Source organism: Cervus elaphus, chromosome 12 (genome assembly GCF_910594005.1).
Source record: "Cervus elaphus chromosome 12, mCerEla1.1, whole genome shotgun sequence".
Lineage (NCBI taxonomy): Eukaryota > Metazoa > Chordata > Mammalia > Artiodactyla > Cervidae > Cervus > Cervus elaphus.
The window spans coordinates 89,221,310-89,237,562 of NC_057826.1; the positions used below are offsets into that span (position 1 = coordinate 89,221,310).

Below are 16,253 nucleotides of genomic sequence, written 5' to 3' on the forward strand. Positions count from 1 at the left end.
AGTTTTATAGTTTCTGGTCTGACATTTAGATTTTTAATCCATTTTGAGTTTATTTTTGTGTATGGTGTTAGAAAGTGTTCTAGTTTCATTCTTTTACAAGTGGTTGACCAGTTTTCCCAGCACCACTTGTTAAAGAGGTTGTCTTTTTTCCATTGTATATCCTTGCCTCCTTTGTCAAAGATAAGGTGTCCATAGGTTCGTGGATTTATCTCTGGGCTTTCTATTCTGTTCCATTGATCTATATTTCTGTCTTTGTGCCAGTACCACACTGTCTTGATGACTGTGGCTTTGTAGTAGAGTCTGAAGTCAGGCAGGTTGATTCCTCCAGTTCCATTCTTCTTTCTCAAGATTACTTTGGCTATTCGAGGTTTTTTGTATTTCCATACAAATTGTGAAATTCTTTGGTCTAGTTCTGTGAAAAATACCGTTGGTAGCTTGATAGGGATTGCATTGAATCTATAGATTGCTTTGGGTAGAATAGCCATTTTGACAATATTGATTCTTCCAATCCATGAACACGGTGTGTTTCTCCATCTGTTTGTGTCCTCTTTGATTTCTTTCATCAGTGTTTTATAGTTTTCTATGTATAGGTCTTTTGTTTCTTTAGGTAGATATACTCCTAAGTATTTTATTCTTTTTGTTGCAATGGTGAATGGTATTGTTTCCTTAATTTCTCTTTCTGTTTTCTCATTGTTAGTATATAGGAATGCAAGGGATTTCTGTGTGTTAATTTTATATCCTGCAACTTTACTATATTCATTGATTAGTTCTAGTAGTTTTCTGGTAGAGTCTTTAGGGTTTTCTATGTAGAGGATCATGTCATCTGCAAACAGTGAGAGTTTCACTTCTTCTTTTCCTATCTGGATTCCTTTTACTTCTTTTTCTGCTCTGATTGCTGTGGCCAAAACTTCCAACACTATGTTGAATAGTAGTGGTGAGAGTGGGCACCCTTGTCTTGTTCCTGATTTCAGGGGAAATGCTTTCAATTTTTCACCATTGAGGGTGATGCTTGCTGTGGGTTTGTCATATATAGCTTTTATTATGTTGAGGTATGTTCCTTCTATTCCTGCTTTTTGGAGAGTTTTAATCATAAATGAGTGTTGAATTTTGTCAAAGGCTTTCTCTGCATCTATTGAGATAATCATGTGGTTTTTATCTTTCAATTTGTTAATGTGGTGTATTACATTGATTGATTTGCGGATATTGAAGAATCCTTGCATTCCTGGGATAAAGCCCACTTGGTCGTGGTGTATGATTTTTTTAATATGTTGTTGGATTCTGTTTGCTAGAATTTTGTTAAGGATTTTTGCATCTATGTTCATCAGTGATATTGGCCTGTAGTTTTCTTTTTTTGTGGCATCTTTGTCTGGTTTTGGAATTAGGGTGATGGTAGCCTCATAGAATGAGTTTGGAAGTTTACCTTCTTCTGCAATTTTCTGGAAGAGTTTGAGTAAGATAGGTGTTAGCTCTTCTCTAAATTTTTGGTAGAATTCAGCTGTGAAGCCATCTGGTCCTGGGCTTTTGTTTGCTGGAAGATTTTTGATTACAGTTTCGATTTCCTTGCTTGTGATGGGTCTGTTAAGATCTTCTATTTCTTCCTGGTTCAGTTTTGGAAAGTTATACTTTTCTAAGAATTTGTCCATTTCATCCAAGTTGTCCATTTTATTGGCATAGAGCTGCTGGTAGTAGTCTCTTATGATCCTTTGTATTTCAGTGTTGTCTGTTGTGATCTCTCCATTTTCATTTCTAATTTTGTTAATTTGGTTCTTCTCTCTTTGTTTCTTAATGAGTCTTGCTAATGGTTTGTCAATTTTGTTTATTTTTTCAAAAAACCAGCTTTTAGCTTTGTTGATTTTTGCTATGGTCTCTTTAGTTTCTATTGCATTTATTTCTGCCTTAATTTTTAAGATTTCTTTCCTTCTGCTAACCCTGTGGTTCTTCATTTCTTCCTTCTCTAATTGCTTTAGGTGTAGAGTTAGGTTATTTATTTGGCTTTTTTCTTGTTTCTTGATGTAAGCCTGTAATGCTATGAACCTTCCCCTTAGCACTGCTTTTACAGTGTCCCATAGGTTTTGGGTTGTTGTGTTTTCATTTTCATTCATTTCTATACATATTTTGATTTCTTTTTTTATTTCTTCTATGATTTGTTGGTTATTCAGAAGCGTGTTATTTAGCCTCCATGTGTTTGAATTTTTAACAATTTTTTTCCTGTAATTGAGATCTAATCTTACTGCACTGTGGTCAGAAAAGATGACTGGAATGATTTCAATTTTTTTGAATTTTCCAAGACTAGATTTATGGCCCATGATGTGATCTATTCTGGAGAAGGTTCCGTGTGCACTTGAGAAAAAGGTGAAGTTGATTGTTTTGGGGTGAAATGTCCTATAGATATCAATTAGGTCTAGCTGGTCCATTGTGTCATTTAAAGTTTGTGTTTCCTTGTTAATTTTCTGTTTAGTTGATCTAGCCATAGTTGTGAGTGGGGTATTAAAGTCTCCCACTATTATTGTGTTACTATTAATTTCCTCTTTCATACTCGTTAGTGTTTGCCGTACATATTGCGGTGCTCCTATGTTGGGTGCATATATATTTATAATTGTTATATCTTCTTCTTGGATTGATCCTTTGATCATTATGTAGTGTCCTTCTTTGTCTCTTTTCACAGCTTTTATTTGAAAGTCTATTTTATCTGATATGAGTATTGCGACTCCTGCTTTCTTTTGGTCTCCGTTTGCATGAAATATTTTTTTCCAGCCCTTCACTTTCAGTCTGTATGTGTCTCTTGTTTTGAGGTGGGTCTCTTGTAGACAGCATATATAGGGGTCTTGTTTTTGTATCCATTCAGCCAATCTTTGTCTTTTGGTTGGGGCATTCAACCCATTTACATTTAAGGTAATTATTGATAGGTGTGGTCCCGTTGCCATTTACTTTGTTGTTTTGGGTTCACGTTTATACAACCTTTCTGCATTTCCTGTCTAGAGAAGATCCTTTAGCATTTGTTGAAGAGCTGGTTTGGTGGTGCTGAATTCTCTCAGCTTTTGCTTATCTGTAAAGCTTTTGAATTCTCCTTCATATCTGAATGAGATCCTTGCTGGATACAGTAATCTAGGTTGTAGGTTATTCTCTTTCATTACTTTCAGGACGTCCTGCCATTCCCTTCTGGCCTGGAGGGTTTCTATTGATAGATCAGCTGTTATCCTTATGGGAATCCCTTTGTGTGTTATTTGTTGTTTTTCCCTTGCTGCTTTTAATATTTGTTCTTTGTGTTTGATCTTTGTTAGTTTGATTAATATGTGTCTTGGGGTGTTTCGCCTTGGGTTTATCCTGTTTGGAACTCTGGGTTTCTTGGACTTGGGTGGCTATTTCCTTCCCCATTTTAGGGAAGTTTTCAGCTATTATCTCCTCGAGTATTTTCTCATGGCCTTTCTTTTTGTCTTCTTCTTCTGGGACTCCTATGATTCGAATGTTGGGGCGTTTCACATTGTCCCAGAGGTCCCTGAGGTTGTCCTCATTTCTTTTGATCCTTTTTTCTTTTTTCCTCTCTGCTTCATTTATTTCCACCATTTTATCTTCTACCTCACTTATCCTATCTTCTGCCTCCGTTATTCTACTCTTGGTTCCCTCCAAAGTGTTTTTGATCTCATTCATTGCATTGTTCATTTTTAATTGACTCTTTTTTATTTCTTCTAGGTCTTTATTAAACAATTCTTGTATCTTTTCAATCTTTGTTTCCAGGCTATTTATCTGTAACTCCATTTTGTTTTCAAGATTTTGGATCATTTTTATTATCATTATTCTAAATTCTTTTTCAGGTAGATTCCCTATCTCCTCCTCTTTTGTTTGACTTGGTGGGCATTTTTCATGTTCCTTTACCTGTTGGGTATTTCTTTGCCTTTTCATCTTGTTTAGATTGCTGTGTCTGGAGTGGACTTTCTGTATTCTGGAGGTCTGTGGTTCCTTTTTATTGTGGAGGATTTACCCAGTGGGTGGGGTTGGACGTTTGGCTTGTCAAGGTTTCCTGGTTACGGAAGCTTGCGTCAGTGTACTGGTGCGTGGAACTTGATTTCTTCTCTTTGGAGAGCAATGGAGTGCCCAGTAATGAGTTTTGAGATGGGAGGCAGCCTGTATGTTGACATTCAGGGCTATGTTCCTGTGTTGCTGGAGAATTTGCGTGGTATGTCTTGCTCTAAAACTTATTGGCTTTTGGGTGGTGGTTGGTTTCAGTGTAGGTATGGAGGCTTCTGGACGGTCACTTATTACTTAAAGTTCCATGTAGTCAGGAGTTTTCTGGTGTTCTCAGGTTTTGGGCTTAAGTTTCCTGCCTCTGGATTTCAGTTTTATTCTTCCTGTAGTCTCAGGACTTCTCCAACTATACAGCACTGATAATTAAACTTCTAGGTTAATGGCAAAAAGATTCTCCCCCGTTAGGGACACCCAGAGAGGTTCACAGAGTTACATGAACAGGAGAAAAGGGAGGAGGGAGATAGAGATGAGTAGGAGGAGAAAAAGGGGGGCTCAAGAGGAGAGAGACAGATCTACGCAGCTGTCTGTTCCCAGAGTGTTCTCGTATCTCAGACACCTACAAGGATTCACAGAATTGGATTGGGAAGAGAAGGGGAAAGGAGGAAATAGAGGTGTTCTGAGGTAGAAAACAGAGAGTCAAGATTGGGAGAGAATAATCTTCGGTTTAAAGATAGGGCTTCTCTTTTTTTTTTTTTTGTAAGGTTATAGTGTAGTGAAGATGAAAATGAAGAGTAGTAGAGGAGTACTAGAGGACTTTAAAAGAAATAAGAGAAAAAGAAAAATAGAAAATAGAAGAGAAAAAGGAAAGAAAAAAAAAAGAAGAAAAAAGAGAAAAAAAAAAAGAAAAAGAAAAGAAAAAAAAAATTTTTTTTCCCCTAATTAAAAAAATCGTAAAAATCTATGAAAATGAAAGTTAAGGAGTAATGGGGGAGTAATAGGGAATTTTAAAGGAAAATAAAAGAGAAAAAAGAAAAAATATAAAAAGAAAAAAAAAATTTTTTTTTCCTTACTTAGAAAAAAAAAAAAGTAAAAATATGTCTAGGAATTTCTCTGGAGCTGTTGCGGTCAGTGTGGGTTCGGCTCAGTTTCAGATAGCTCCTCGTTCCAGCTTGCACTTCTCGATATCTACAGGGCCCTTCCGGTGAAGTCGGTGTTTTCTACAGAGATTTTAATCTGTTGCACCAGTCCCTTCTGAAGCGGTTCCCTTTGTTTATTTGGCTTCTGTTTGCCGGTCTCTTCAGAGCCTCATTTCCGCCCTGACACAGGCGGGCGGAGGTGGACTCATTCAGGTAGCTAGTTCCGTTGCTCTGCTGGGAGGGGCTGACGCTGCGGGGAGGGGCTGGCGCTGCGGGGCGGGGCTGAGGCTGCGGGGAGGGGCTGGCCCTGCGGGGGCGGGCTGGCGCTGCCTGGAGGGGCTGACGCTGCTTTCTCCGTCTGCGCTGCTCAGGCTCCCGGCTGTTCTATATGGAGCGCGCCCCGCGCTGCGCGAGGTTCCAGCCCTCGGGTGTTAGACAAAAGCGCGGAAGGAAAAGCTGCGCCTGCTCTCTGTGCCTTCCCCGTCAGAGCGGTCCAGGCAGCCAGGGGCTTGGTGGGCGCACTCTACCCAGGTGTGGCGCGCCCACTCCCTTCCGCGGACCCAGTCTCAGTTTCCGCCGGCGCCAGTCCGGCGCGCGCGCCTTCCGCCCTCCGCGTCCCCAGCCCCAGTCCCCGCCCGCGCCGTCGGGTGCCTGCGCCCTGTGTCTCGCCGCGACCTTCCCCTCCCCCCTGCCTCCTGCCTCCGGCGGGGCTGGGCCGGTCTGCAGCCTGCGAGCTCTTCTCGGGACTTTCCCCGTCCCTTTGTTCTGCGATCGGCCGGCAGTGTGTTCCGGCCGGTTAATTTTCTCTCTCTCTTTTGGTCTCCCACAGTTCAAGTTGGCACCTCACAGAAGCTCCCTCCGATTGTCCTCAGGGCACTCAGGCCCGGACCCTAGCCCAAGCAAGGCCGCCTAAGACTCCCTTCCCGGGAGGGGTCTCCGTCCTTAGCTCTTTTGTCTCACTTTTTATCTTTTATATTTTGTCCTACCTCCTTTCGAAGACAATGGTCTGCTTTTCTGGGCGCCTGATGACCTCAGCTAGCGATCAGAAGTTGTTTTGTGAAGTTTGCTCTGCATTCAGTTATTCTTTTGATGAATTTGTAGGAGAGAAAGTGGTCTCCCCGTCTTACTCCTCCGCCATCTTGGCTCCTCTTACGTGCTTTTTAAAATGGTAACATCTTTTCAGAAATCTCGTATCAGGTACTTTAGCAAACTTTAAATTGATAACTGAGCCCCCCTCCCAAATCAACAAATTTTAAGGAATAGGCAGTTGTAGGGAATTAAGCAATGCATGTAGGCTAGAAATAATTTTGTACCTAATCTACTCCTTTAAAAACATTGAAACTAAAACATCTTATTTCAAAACAAGAACCACTTTTATTATTTAAACTATTCTAAAATTCAAAAGGGAGTATGAATAGTCCATGTATGTAATGTACTAACAGTGCTAGATTTACAATTCCTATGTGGCACAAGAACATCAGAGGCTCAGGCTTTACACATTATTAACACTATTTATACTTATAGAGTAATAAACTTGAGTAGGAGTGATGCCAAAAAATGCGAAATGATTTTAAGGCTTCTTAGACATAGGTTAAGGAACTGGGCAAAGGCATCACCCCCATGGATTCCCTCTGCCTGACAGAGTATGCCCATAACGAGCTGTCATGCTCAATGAGCTCAGCATCAGATCAGCCTGCACTTCAGTACAGATTCCCACTCAACTGAGCTTTCAAGAAAGTCCCCAGGAGAACAGCATTATCTGCAGTAGCCAAAAGGGGAAAGGAACTCAGAAGTATATCAACAAGTGAATGGATGAGAAAAAGGCAGTATGGACATACAATGGGATTTATTCAGCTTTAATAAGGTAGGACATTTTGACACATGGTACAATACGGATGAACTTAGAGGACATTATGCTCAGTGAAATAAGCCAGTCACAAAAAAGACAAGTATTGCAGAATTCCATTTATATGAGACACTCAGAGTAGTTAAATCCATAGAGACAGGAAGTAGAATGGTGGTTGCCAGAGGCTGGCGGTGTGGGTGGGAGGACTGCGGAACTGTTATTTAACAGATACACAGTTCCAGTTTTGCAAAATGAAAAGAATTCTGGAGCTGGATTAGTGGTAATGGTTGTACAACTGTGGCTTCAACGTGGTTCAAATGGTCAATTTTATTTTACACATATTTTACCAGAATATTTTTTTTTAAGTTCTTAGGAGCAGAGTCAAGAAGCCTTGGGTATCACAAATCTGTGGTTATCCCCCCTTTCACAGCAATACACTCAGCCTCACTGGTGCAGACCAGTGGTTCAAGTGCAGAGACTCTGAGGCCAAACACCCCCACCACACACATCCCCAATATCTGTGTGTCTAGAGCAATATGAGAAATAATTCTCTGTTCCCTCTATTTCCTCACCTGTCAGATGGGAATAACAATAAAACCTGTCTCCTAGAGTGGTGAGATTAGAGGACAGTCTAATTAGAAACAGTCTCAACCTTGCCAGGCATCGGCAAGCAGGGAAGAAATGTCAGGGGCTGCTCTGTTTCTCATTATAAAAGTCACCGCCATCAGGGAGGTGGGAGGGGGGATCGGGATGGGGAATACGTGTAACTCTATGGCTGATTCATATCAATGTATGACAAAACCCACTGAAATGTTGTGAAGTAATTAGCCTCCAACTAATAAAAAAAAAAGGAAAAAAAAAAAAAAAAGTCACCGCCTTCCCTTACTCTGTGAAGCAGAGGCCCAATGGGTGGCATTCATTTCTCAGAGACCAGTCTCCCTTTAACAGCTTGGAACTACTGGGATTGCCGCATGTACTGTTTGTGAATGCAGCATTAACACTTTGTGACCTCTGAAACGTACAAAATGTCCCCTCACTGCCCATCAGATATTCAAAAGAATGTCCTTCTAAATGAACAATAGCATATAAAGAATCCCTTAAAAATAAAAGAGCTAAAAAAATAAAAATAAAAAAAATAAAAGAGCTACTCTGTTGACCAGAATTTCTTGGTTTGCAATCTTGGCTCCATTCAAATGCTTCTTAAAGACATAAGAAAATACCCCTTTGTTCTGAGATATACCTAAAGAAAATCTATTAGGACAAATAACTGAATTTTTCATTTTATGTAGTGTTGGGGGCTGGGGAGCTTTTTTGTTTTTCAATTTTTTTAAAGACACAGTAGGCTTTTACTAGTTACTAAATTAAAACTCTCCCTATAGGAATAAAAGTTAATTCTCAATTTGAAAACAGAAATTGTCTTTATGGTTTGCTTTGCAAGATTATAGCATCTTTTAAAGAGGGCGTCTAAGTACATTTTACAGTAAGTGAAACTTGGTTACTTCACTGAAACACAGCAGCTTTGAAAAAAAATCTAAATAAATTTCATTGTCTTGTTTGTTAAAATAGCACATTAAAAAATATTTTGAAGAGTCGGCAGGAAGCTTTTGACAGCTGAGTAGGAGGAGGCTCCTGGCTACAGAGCATGATGCTGAGCTGTTAGTTCTCTACGTTAATCTGTTTAGTTTGAAAAAAGGAAAAAGAACTCAACTGAAGAGGGGAAAGTCACTCCAAAAGAAATACCTGTACAACATATATGAAAATACTTGATTTCTCTTTCCTTCTATACCTGGCTGCTGGCGTGAAGCAAATAATCTCTAAGAGAGAGAAATCTTCTTTCAAGAGAAAGAAGAGAGAAGACCCTTCGATTCCACTGCTATGTCCTTCCACCTCCTCAGTATTCCAGCACAGTCACAAAGCTTCAAATGGAAATGCCGTTTATAACTGAAATGGTATGCTAGTCTCACACTTTATTTCAGAATCTAGCTTTAAATTCTTACAAGAAAGATTTTTCCTTTTCCAGCTATAATTCCTTAGCTTCAAAAACTTCACAAAACAAACAAGAAATAACTGCCAAATTTCACTGAGGTAATTAATATATTGAAGTTCCTACCAGCCACTTGTTTTAACATCTGGTCACTTCTTGCCGAGCTATCATCATAATGTTCAAACAGTGAAAACGCAGCAGGCATTTTCTCTAAAGAAGCAGTGTTCTCCATTGCAGAAAGCAGCCTGTTGGAAAAATAATTCTGTATAAGTGCAGACATTATTAACATATACATAATGAAAGCTAAGAACAATTATTCAAAACGAAATTGTTGTTGGTATTGGTGGTGGTGGTTTTTGTGAGGCATTGTAGCCAAAAAGGATTTAAAATGTTTCAAAATCTGGAAAGATCTGTCTAAAATCTATTCATAGGATTCTTTAGTGCAACTGGTAATATTAGAAACTCCATTCCTATATCCTTAAATTGAACAGATTCCATTGAATTATACAGTCTTAATTTTGCCTCTATAAAGTTAGTCCTAAAAATGATTACACTTGAATGATTGTTTTTATTCCCTAAAGATAAAAAAGGTTCAGAGCCCATCTGGAAAGTCACATACTTTGTGATGTCTTTGCTGTTTTCAACTCTCAATACTATACATCTAGCCATTTAGTCTTTCAAGAAAATATGCGCATCTACTAAGTGCCAGGCACTGCTGTGGGTACAACAACAAAGGAGTATAAAGTCTATCTATTCTCGAAAGACTAAATAAGCCACAGTATATAAATTGTTAACTTTCTTTATATTCAAGACGCTATTAAGAGGGATGCCAACAAATACCAGCTCTCAGCATTGGCATCCAGGTGAAATATGGACTTAAAAAAAGGGTTGATTCTGAAGAGGGAAACAGGGGAAGGAAGGACTGCAAAAGCATTTATCTTTAGCATGAGGGCCTAAAATTTGGTGAGGATTTCTCCTCTGTGTACCTTACTCAGGAGGACAGAAAATACCTTCCAGAAATCAAATCAACCACTAGGAACGCCAAGGACTTTGGGGTTTGGGCAGCACACACCCAACTCTAAGCCTTTTCACTTGCTACTGGAACTTTCTTCTCCTAGACACCTGTGTGGCTCCTGCCTCACTTAATTTAGATCTCTGTCAGAATGCCAGCCCCTCAGAGAGGCCAGTCCTGCTGCTGCCTCCATTACTTAACTCTGTTGTGTTGCTTCCTCAGACTCATTACAACCTATTTGTTTTTGCCTGTCTACTTCACCTGAATATAATCTACATGCTAAAAAAGGACGTTGCTGGTTTCACTACAGAATTATGTTTCTTGGCACATAGTAGGCTGTCTATAAATATCAGGATCTTAGGTCTGGAAAAGTTATCAGTAGGAGAGGAAAAGATGATAAAATACAACTGAAATATTTAGAGTGCTCACTATGCTTACAAGTATTAGGAATAATAAAATTCACTATCTTCTGATTTGAGGGAGATGCTCCATTAGGGGCTTCCTAAAGAGGAGGTAACTTTTGGTGAGTCTTAAAGGATCTTTAGGAGTTTCCTAGGCAACAAAAAGAGTATGAGTGTTGCTGAGAGAACAGCATAAATGAAAGCTGCTGCTGCTGCTAAGTCGCTTCAGTCGTGTCCGACTCTGTGCGACCCCATAGACGGCAGCCCACCAGGCTTCCCCATCCCTAGGATTCTCCAGGCAAGAACACTGGAGTGGGTTGCCATTTCCTTCTCCAATGCATGAAAGTGAAAAGTGAAAGTGAAGTCGCTCAGTCGTATCTGACTTGTCGCGACCCATGGACTGCATCCTACCAGGCTCCTCCGTCCACGGGCTTTTTCAGGCAAGAGTACTAGAGTGGGTGCCATTGCCTTCTCCGATAAATGAAGGCCTGGGGCTATAAAAGAGTAAGACACACTCAAGGGCCACAGGGGACCATGGACCTTGAGAACTGGGAAATGGAGACAATTAGAGATGAACTAGAAAGGTGATTTGTGACTTGACTGGGAAGTCTTTCACGTCCACCAAGAGTTTCTATTTTGTCCTTTGAGGCAGGGAGAGTCATGGAAGTTTTTACACGAGGGAATTTTGGAAGAACACCCTGGCATGAGTCTGAGGGAAGCTCTCCAGCACCCGGAGCGGTGGTGAAGCCAGCTTGGAGGCCCCGGGATGCTCTAGATGAGGGAAGGCAACGTGGACCTTAATTAAGGCCTTAGGGATGCAGAGGGCGGAAATGATAGACTCAAAATGAACCAAGAGGGGTTACGAGTGCATATACTAAGCCCTCTCAATACATGTCACTGACTAAGTGGAGGACACTTCGTAGCACAGAAGCTATAGCTATGGATAAAACACGTAAAATGTTTGAATTTTCCCTCATGCACTGATCTGTTAAAATTTATCAGTGTGTGTAAGGGCAAGCCAATGTCTTTTTATGAGCAAGTCCTACAAATGGTTGAGACTCCCTTCCATTATTATAACACAAAAGGGCAAAACCGAGAAAAAACATGCGTCCTCTTAACAGAACAGCATTTTCTAAGCAAATGTGTTTTTCAGAATATGCAAATTTTGAGTCTAAATATGCTTGATGGCATTCTTTAATTTAAGCATTTTTGGTGTTGTGAAAAATTATTTAATATGCAAGCATTGCCTTTAGATATATAATACGATGAGAGGGAGAAAAAGCAGCAAGGGGAAGAAACTAGAAAATTAGCATTTCTCATAGACAGGGACACCAATAGCATTGAGACTTTAAGGTAGAAGTTGTCATGAGAAACTGAAAGGTTTCATTTCTGTGGAAAAAATCAATCTTCATCACATGTGTGCACATTTAACAAGATTTTCTTTAATTGCTCATATTTCTTCATCAAATCCCGAATTTTGTTATCTTTTTTCTTTACAGAAAAATAATGGTTATCCCAAGTATACTTTCTTTTTGGCAACATGCAGCTTTAGCAAAGATTAATTCATTGCCAATTGGACAATGAGATCAAAATTAATTAAAAAGACACACAGATGAACAAGTTCAAGCACAAAACCAAAGAAATGGTATTTAGAATTAAATGCATGTCAACTCATATTAGTAAGTTAATATTCTAATGTTTAGAAAAGTAAAAAATGTGAAACTATAGCATTTTGAAAGGCAAACACATTTGCAAATTTTCACTCACTAAATTTTCTTGCTGATTAGTATCTTCCACAAGCGGATGAAATATAATAAATAAGCAAAAACACCAGTATGCAGTCCAGTGCATACAGAGTGGCATTCTAAATCCATATACTTTGGGGGGTAAAAATAAATGTCAATAATACTTAGAAGAAGTGTGTAATTAAAAAAAGAAAAGAAAAGAAAGCTGGGAGCAAGGCCTGGGTATCCGTTTTCAGACCCGCGCAGTGTGCCTCTGGCTCTTGTGTGGGAGCTGGTCCCACCTGGATACACCTGCAGTGGATCTGCAGGAGCTTTGGTTTAACAAACCACACAGGTAATTCAGGCTCAGCCGGTCTGTGGCACCACTGGGCCAGAGGACAGGCTGTGATAAACCAGAGGTCCTCAATGCTGCCTGTGCACTGAAATCACCTAGCAAGCCTTAAAAATGCCCTGGCCACACCACACAGCAGTTAAGCCAGAATCTCAGGAGGTAAGACTCAGTCATCAGCATTTTTTAAAGCTCCCTGAATAATTCTATTTATAACAGAGCCACTGTAACAAAAACCCTTATTGATTATTGCCAATATTAATATACAACTTGTTTTCTTAAAGCATTTTGGCGATATTCTTTTTTTACCCCAGAAGCTGTAAATATAGTTTAATGTAGACATGAAACATAAATTTTAAGGGGGAAGTTTTAGTTTCATTATACATTTGTTATTCATTTTTTCATTGTCTATTTCTTTGCCCATATCTTTATTCATACTAATTATGATTAAATTATGGAAGAAATGTTTACATATTGGCAATATTCTGTTAAATAGATTTCCTTAACAGGTAAACAGGATTCATCTGTGCGGTTCTCATCTAAAAAATCAGGTTTCCAACTGAAAACCATTTCTCTATATTTTAATATATCACAAATTCCTGATTTTTTACTTTATGCTATTTTACAATTTGAGACTGAATGAAGCAAACTGAAGATGATATTCACAATTTTAGAAATTTACATTAAAAGGGTAAAAATGATTCAAAAAAACATTAGGCTCAGCCTGTAGGAAAGACCTCAAGCCTGGCTATGGGGCAGTAAGGAAAATGAGTCAGATCAGTATGAGCATCTCATTATCAGATGCTCAGAAGATAAACAAAGATCTGCTGTTATGTGTTTTTATAAACAACACTTCCTGATTTCTTGTCGAGTGTTTTGCCTTTTAAATGAATGAAGAACTTCTACATTGAGTGTTAAAAACAACAACAAACACGAAACAAAAATCGAAAGAAGATTCATTTAGGTGAGCTGAACAGAAAGAGAAGATAAATGCAAGCCTGTCTTTTGAAGAGAAAATGAGAGAACATTCCATTAAAGATTACATAAGTCATCAAATTGCTCAAGGCAGATATGAATGATCCTTTCAAATACTCATACATAACCAATAAGTCGAAGCATCTACAAAATGTTCTGTACGCAGTGATGGCAAAGATAGCCTAATCTAGATTAGGTTGGAAATACAGATTACATCTTAAGGAAGCAGTTAAAAATCTACATTATGATAATTGTTATTTAACTAAAGCACATGCAGTTTTCTTTCAAAAGCTTTCATTTAGCTTTTAAAAGCACTGTAGCTAAAAGTGCAAATCCAGGAGCTCACTAAATGTATGTCTTTTTTAACTGGCAGCTCATTTTCTATAAAGCACCAAAATATTAAAAATAAAGCATACAGTCATGCTATTCTCAGTCACCACTACATTGTGCCACATTTTCTATACCTTTCATTGATTTCCTCAAACGACTTACGGAGGAATGAGACAGAGAGAGATTGAGAGAGGGGGAGGGGCGGGGGGGAGAGAGAGAGAGAAACTAATTAACAACCATAAAGAAAAACCAACCTAGAGCGTTATGATTACGTACATCTAAAAACCACTACACTCCTCAGCTACCTTTGAGGCTGTTTCCCTTGGGGGGCTTCATCCCAGGCAACAAAGGAATCAGTGCTCAGAAGTGGGGGGAGCGGGGTCTCGGATGGAGGGGGCTTTGGGTCTACCCTCCACCATCGGCAAAGTGGCGACAGTTGCCTCTGCTCTGCTTCTCTCTATTAACAAATGGATTAGTTTCCAGAACTGAATTCTCTGAAGCAAGAAAAGTGACTTAAATGTGTTCAGTGTATGAGAGGGAGAGAGCAAAATGTAACCAGTAGTTCTCTCTAGATGATACCTTCTCTGTGCTTTTCTATATTTTCCAAATTTTCTAAAATGGATATCTATCACTTCTACAAGTAGGAAAAACATGCTTTCTTTTTCACAACTTGTTCTTCTAGAGAGAAGAAAATATTCTTATCAAACCCAGGTAAGGTTCTTAGGGAACACAAAGCACTTTATTACTGTTATACTTCACATGAGGTACTTAATTTTAAAATACTAAAGCTTTGCCTTAATTAAGCATAATGCAAAACTGAATGATTTTCACCCTCCTCTGAGGATGCCACGTCCATCCCACCCAAATTTTCTGCCCAGTTTTGCCTTGCTCTATCTCGTCTTCACTAAAGGGCTGGGAGGACAGAAGAGCTTTGACAGCTCATCATAGAAAGGTGCTTTCTGGGAGTTGACAACTGGGTCTGGAATTGCCCTCGAGGAAAACATCGCCATCACTCCTGGTTAACCCCGGCTCTGAGGGGAACCAGCATCATACTGCCAGTTTAGGGAATCGGAAGAGCGAAGAGCTGCCTCTGGGTGAAATCTGAGGGGCACTCAAGGGGTTCCCTGTGCCAGGGTCCTCGTTTGAATTAAGGAATCTGGTCCCCAGGAAGACCCTTGTAAAAAGATTAACATGATACCTAAAAGAGGTTATCATAGTATATCGTCCTTTTACATGCTCAAAGTGTACCAAAATGTTACTCTCCACTTGGCGAGGCTCAGAGGGAACGGTCGAGAGGTCATTTCAGATTAGGGAGTGGAGCGGGGACAGGCACTGCAAGGTCAGGCCAGCACCCACAGGCAGCATAGCACAAATAAAGTTTCCAGGCTGCCTTCCCTCCCTCTTAGAAGGCGACCAATCCATTGTGACAGAACGGACAGATGATGCTGTGGGCTGGCTTCCATGTGCCCTTTTGCTGGATTTGGGTGTTATGGCTTTAAGGATTGGATGGGCCTTTTCCATGGGCATCTGGCATGCCCTAATACTTTTTAAATGAGAATTATAGAAACTCCCCAGAGGGATATATATGATCTCAGGAAATAACAAAAGTTGAATTTTTTTTTTTTTTTTCAAAAGTTGAATTTTTAAAAATAGACTTGGGCCAGACTGGGTTCAAGGTGTCTGGATCTGTTTGAAATGGTGCTTACAGTCAAGAAAACGGTCTCGTCAAGCTCCTCGGCTTCTCTCACGATGGTCTCCAGGGTGTCCTTGGCAGTGTCCATGCTCTGCAGAAAATGGACCATCTGGTCATGCAGGAACTCCATCTTCTTTTTCTTTACTTCCTCAAAGCTCTGGGCTTTCTCATCGTACTGTGCTAAAACCTTCTTCATCATTTCCTCATTCTGTTCTTCTAGCCGTTTCTCATTTTTACTACAGTTTTCCTAAAAAAATAAAAACAAAAAACCAATTCTGAGTGAAACAAGAAGTATATGTATTTTTTACGAGAAATACTAGCCTTTTAAAGAATTAATCTTTGGCATTCTGAATTTTCAGCCCATCAACCTCCTTTGCCATAGTTAGCTGTGCAAAAGAAGTCACTGTAAGAAGACTATCGGGAAGGCTTTAGTTAATGAAACACACACAAAAATATCTGTAGGGATTCTTGCCCACCTGCATTCCCACAGGACAAAACCTGGCGTCACGATGAATGGAGATCAGGTAGCCAAGAGGGTCCAGCACCATCTTTCCCACTCTACTGAAATCAGAGTGTGAAGGATGGAACAGCGAGGATGCTGGACAGGGTGCCACATTCACAGACGCTCTCCAGGGAAGGGTACCTTCTGCCAGAGTCGGAGAAACTAACGGCCCATCTGGACCACTCAAGCTTAGCTGTCCTGACGAGCGTGTGTGACAGCCGCTCAGTCGTGTCCGACTCTTTGCGACCCCAAGGACTTAGCCTGCCAGGCTCCTCCATCCACAGCATTTTCCTGACTAGGGGGCCAGTGATAAGGTAATCTTATTATTTACTGTCTAA

The 16,253-nt window shown here is 40.0% G+C and overlaps 1 protein-coding gene across 1 annotated transcript in view; it reads right to left on the bottom strand.

Moving 5' to 3' along the window:
* CMYA5 (cardiomyopathy associated 5) overlaps positions 1–16,253 on the bottom strand; it is a 106,730-nt gene that overhangs the window by 30,479 nt on the left and 59,998 nt on the right. Inside the window, exons 4-6 of the mRNA XM_043919945.1 lie at positions 15,427–15,660; positions 13,855–13,877; positions 9,056–9,174 (exon numbers count right to left, since the gene is read on the bottom strand). Coding sequence (XP_043775880.1) covers positions 9,056–9,174; positions 13,855–13,877; positions 15,427–15,660 — 376 coding nt within the window. The remainder of the gene's footprint in view (positions 1–9,055; positions 9,175–13,854; positions 13,878–15,426; positions 15,661–16,253) is intronic.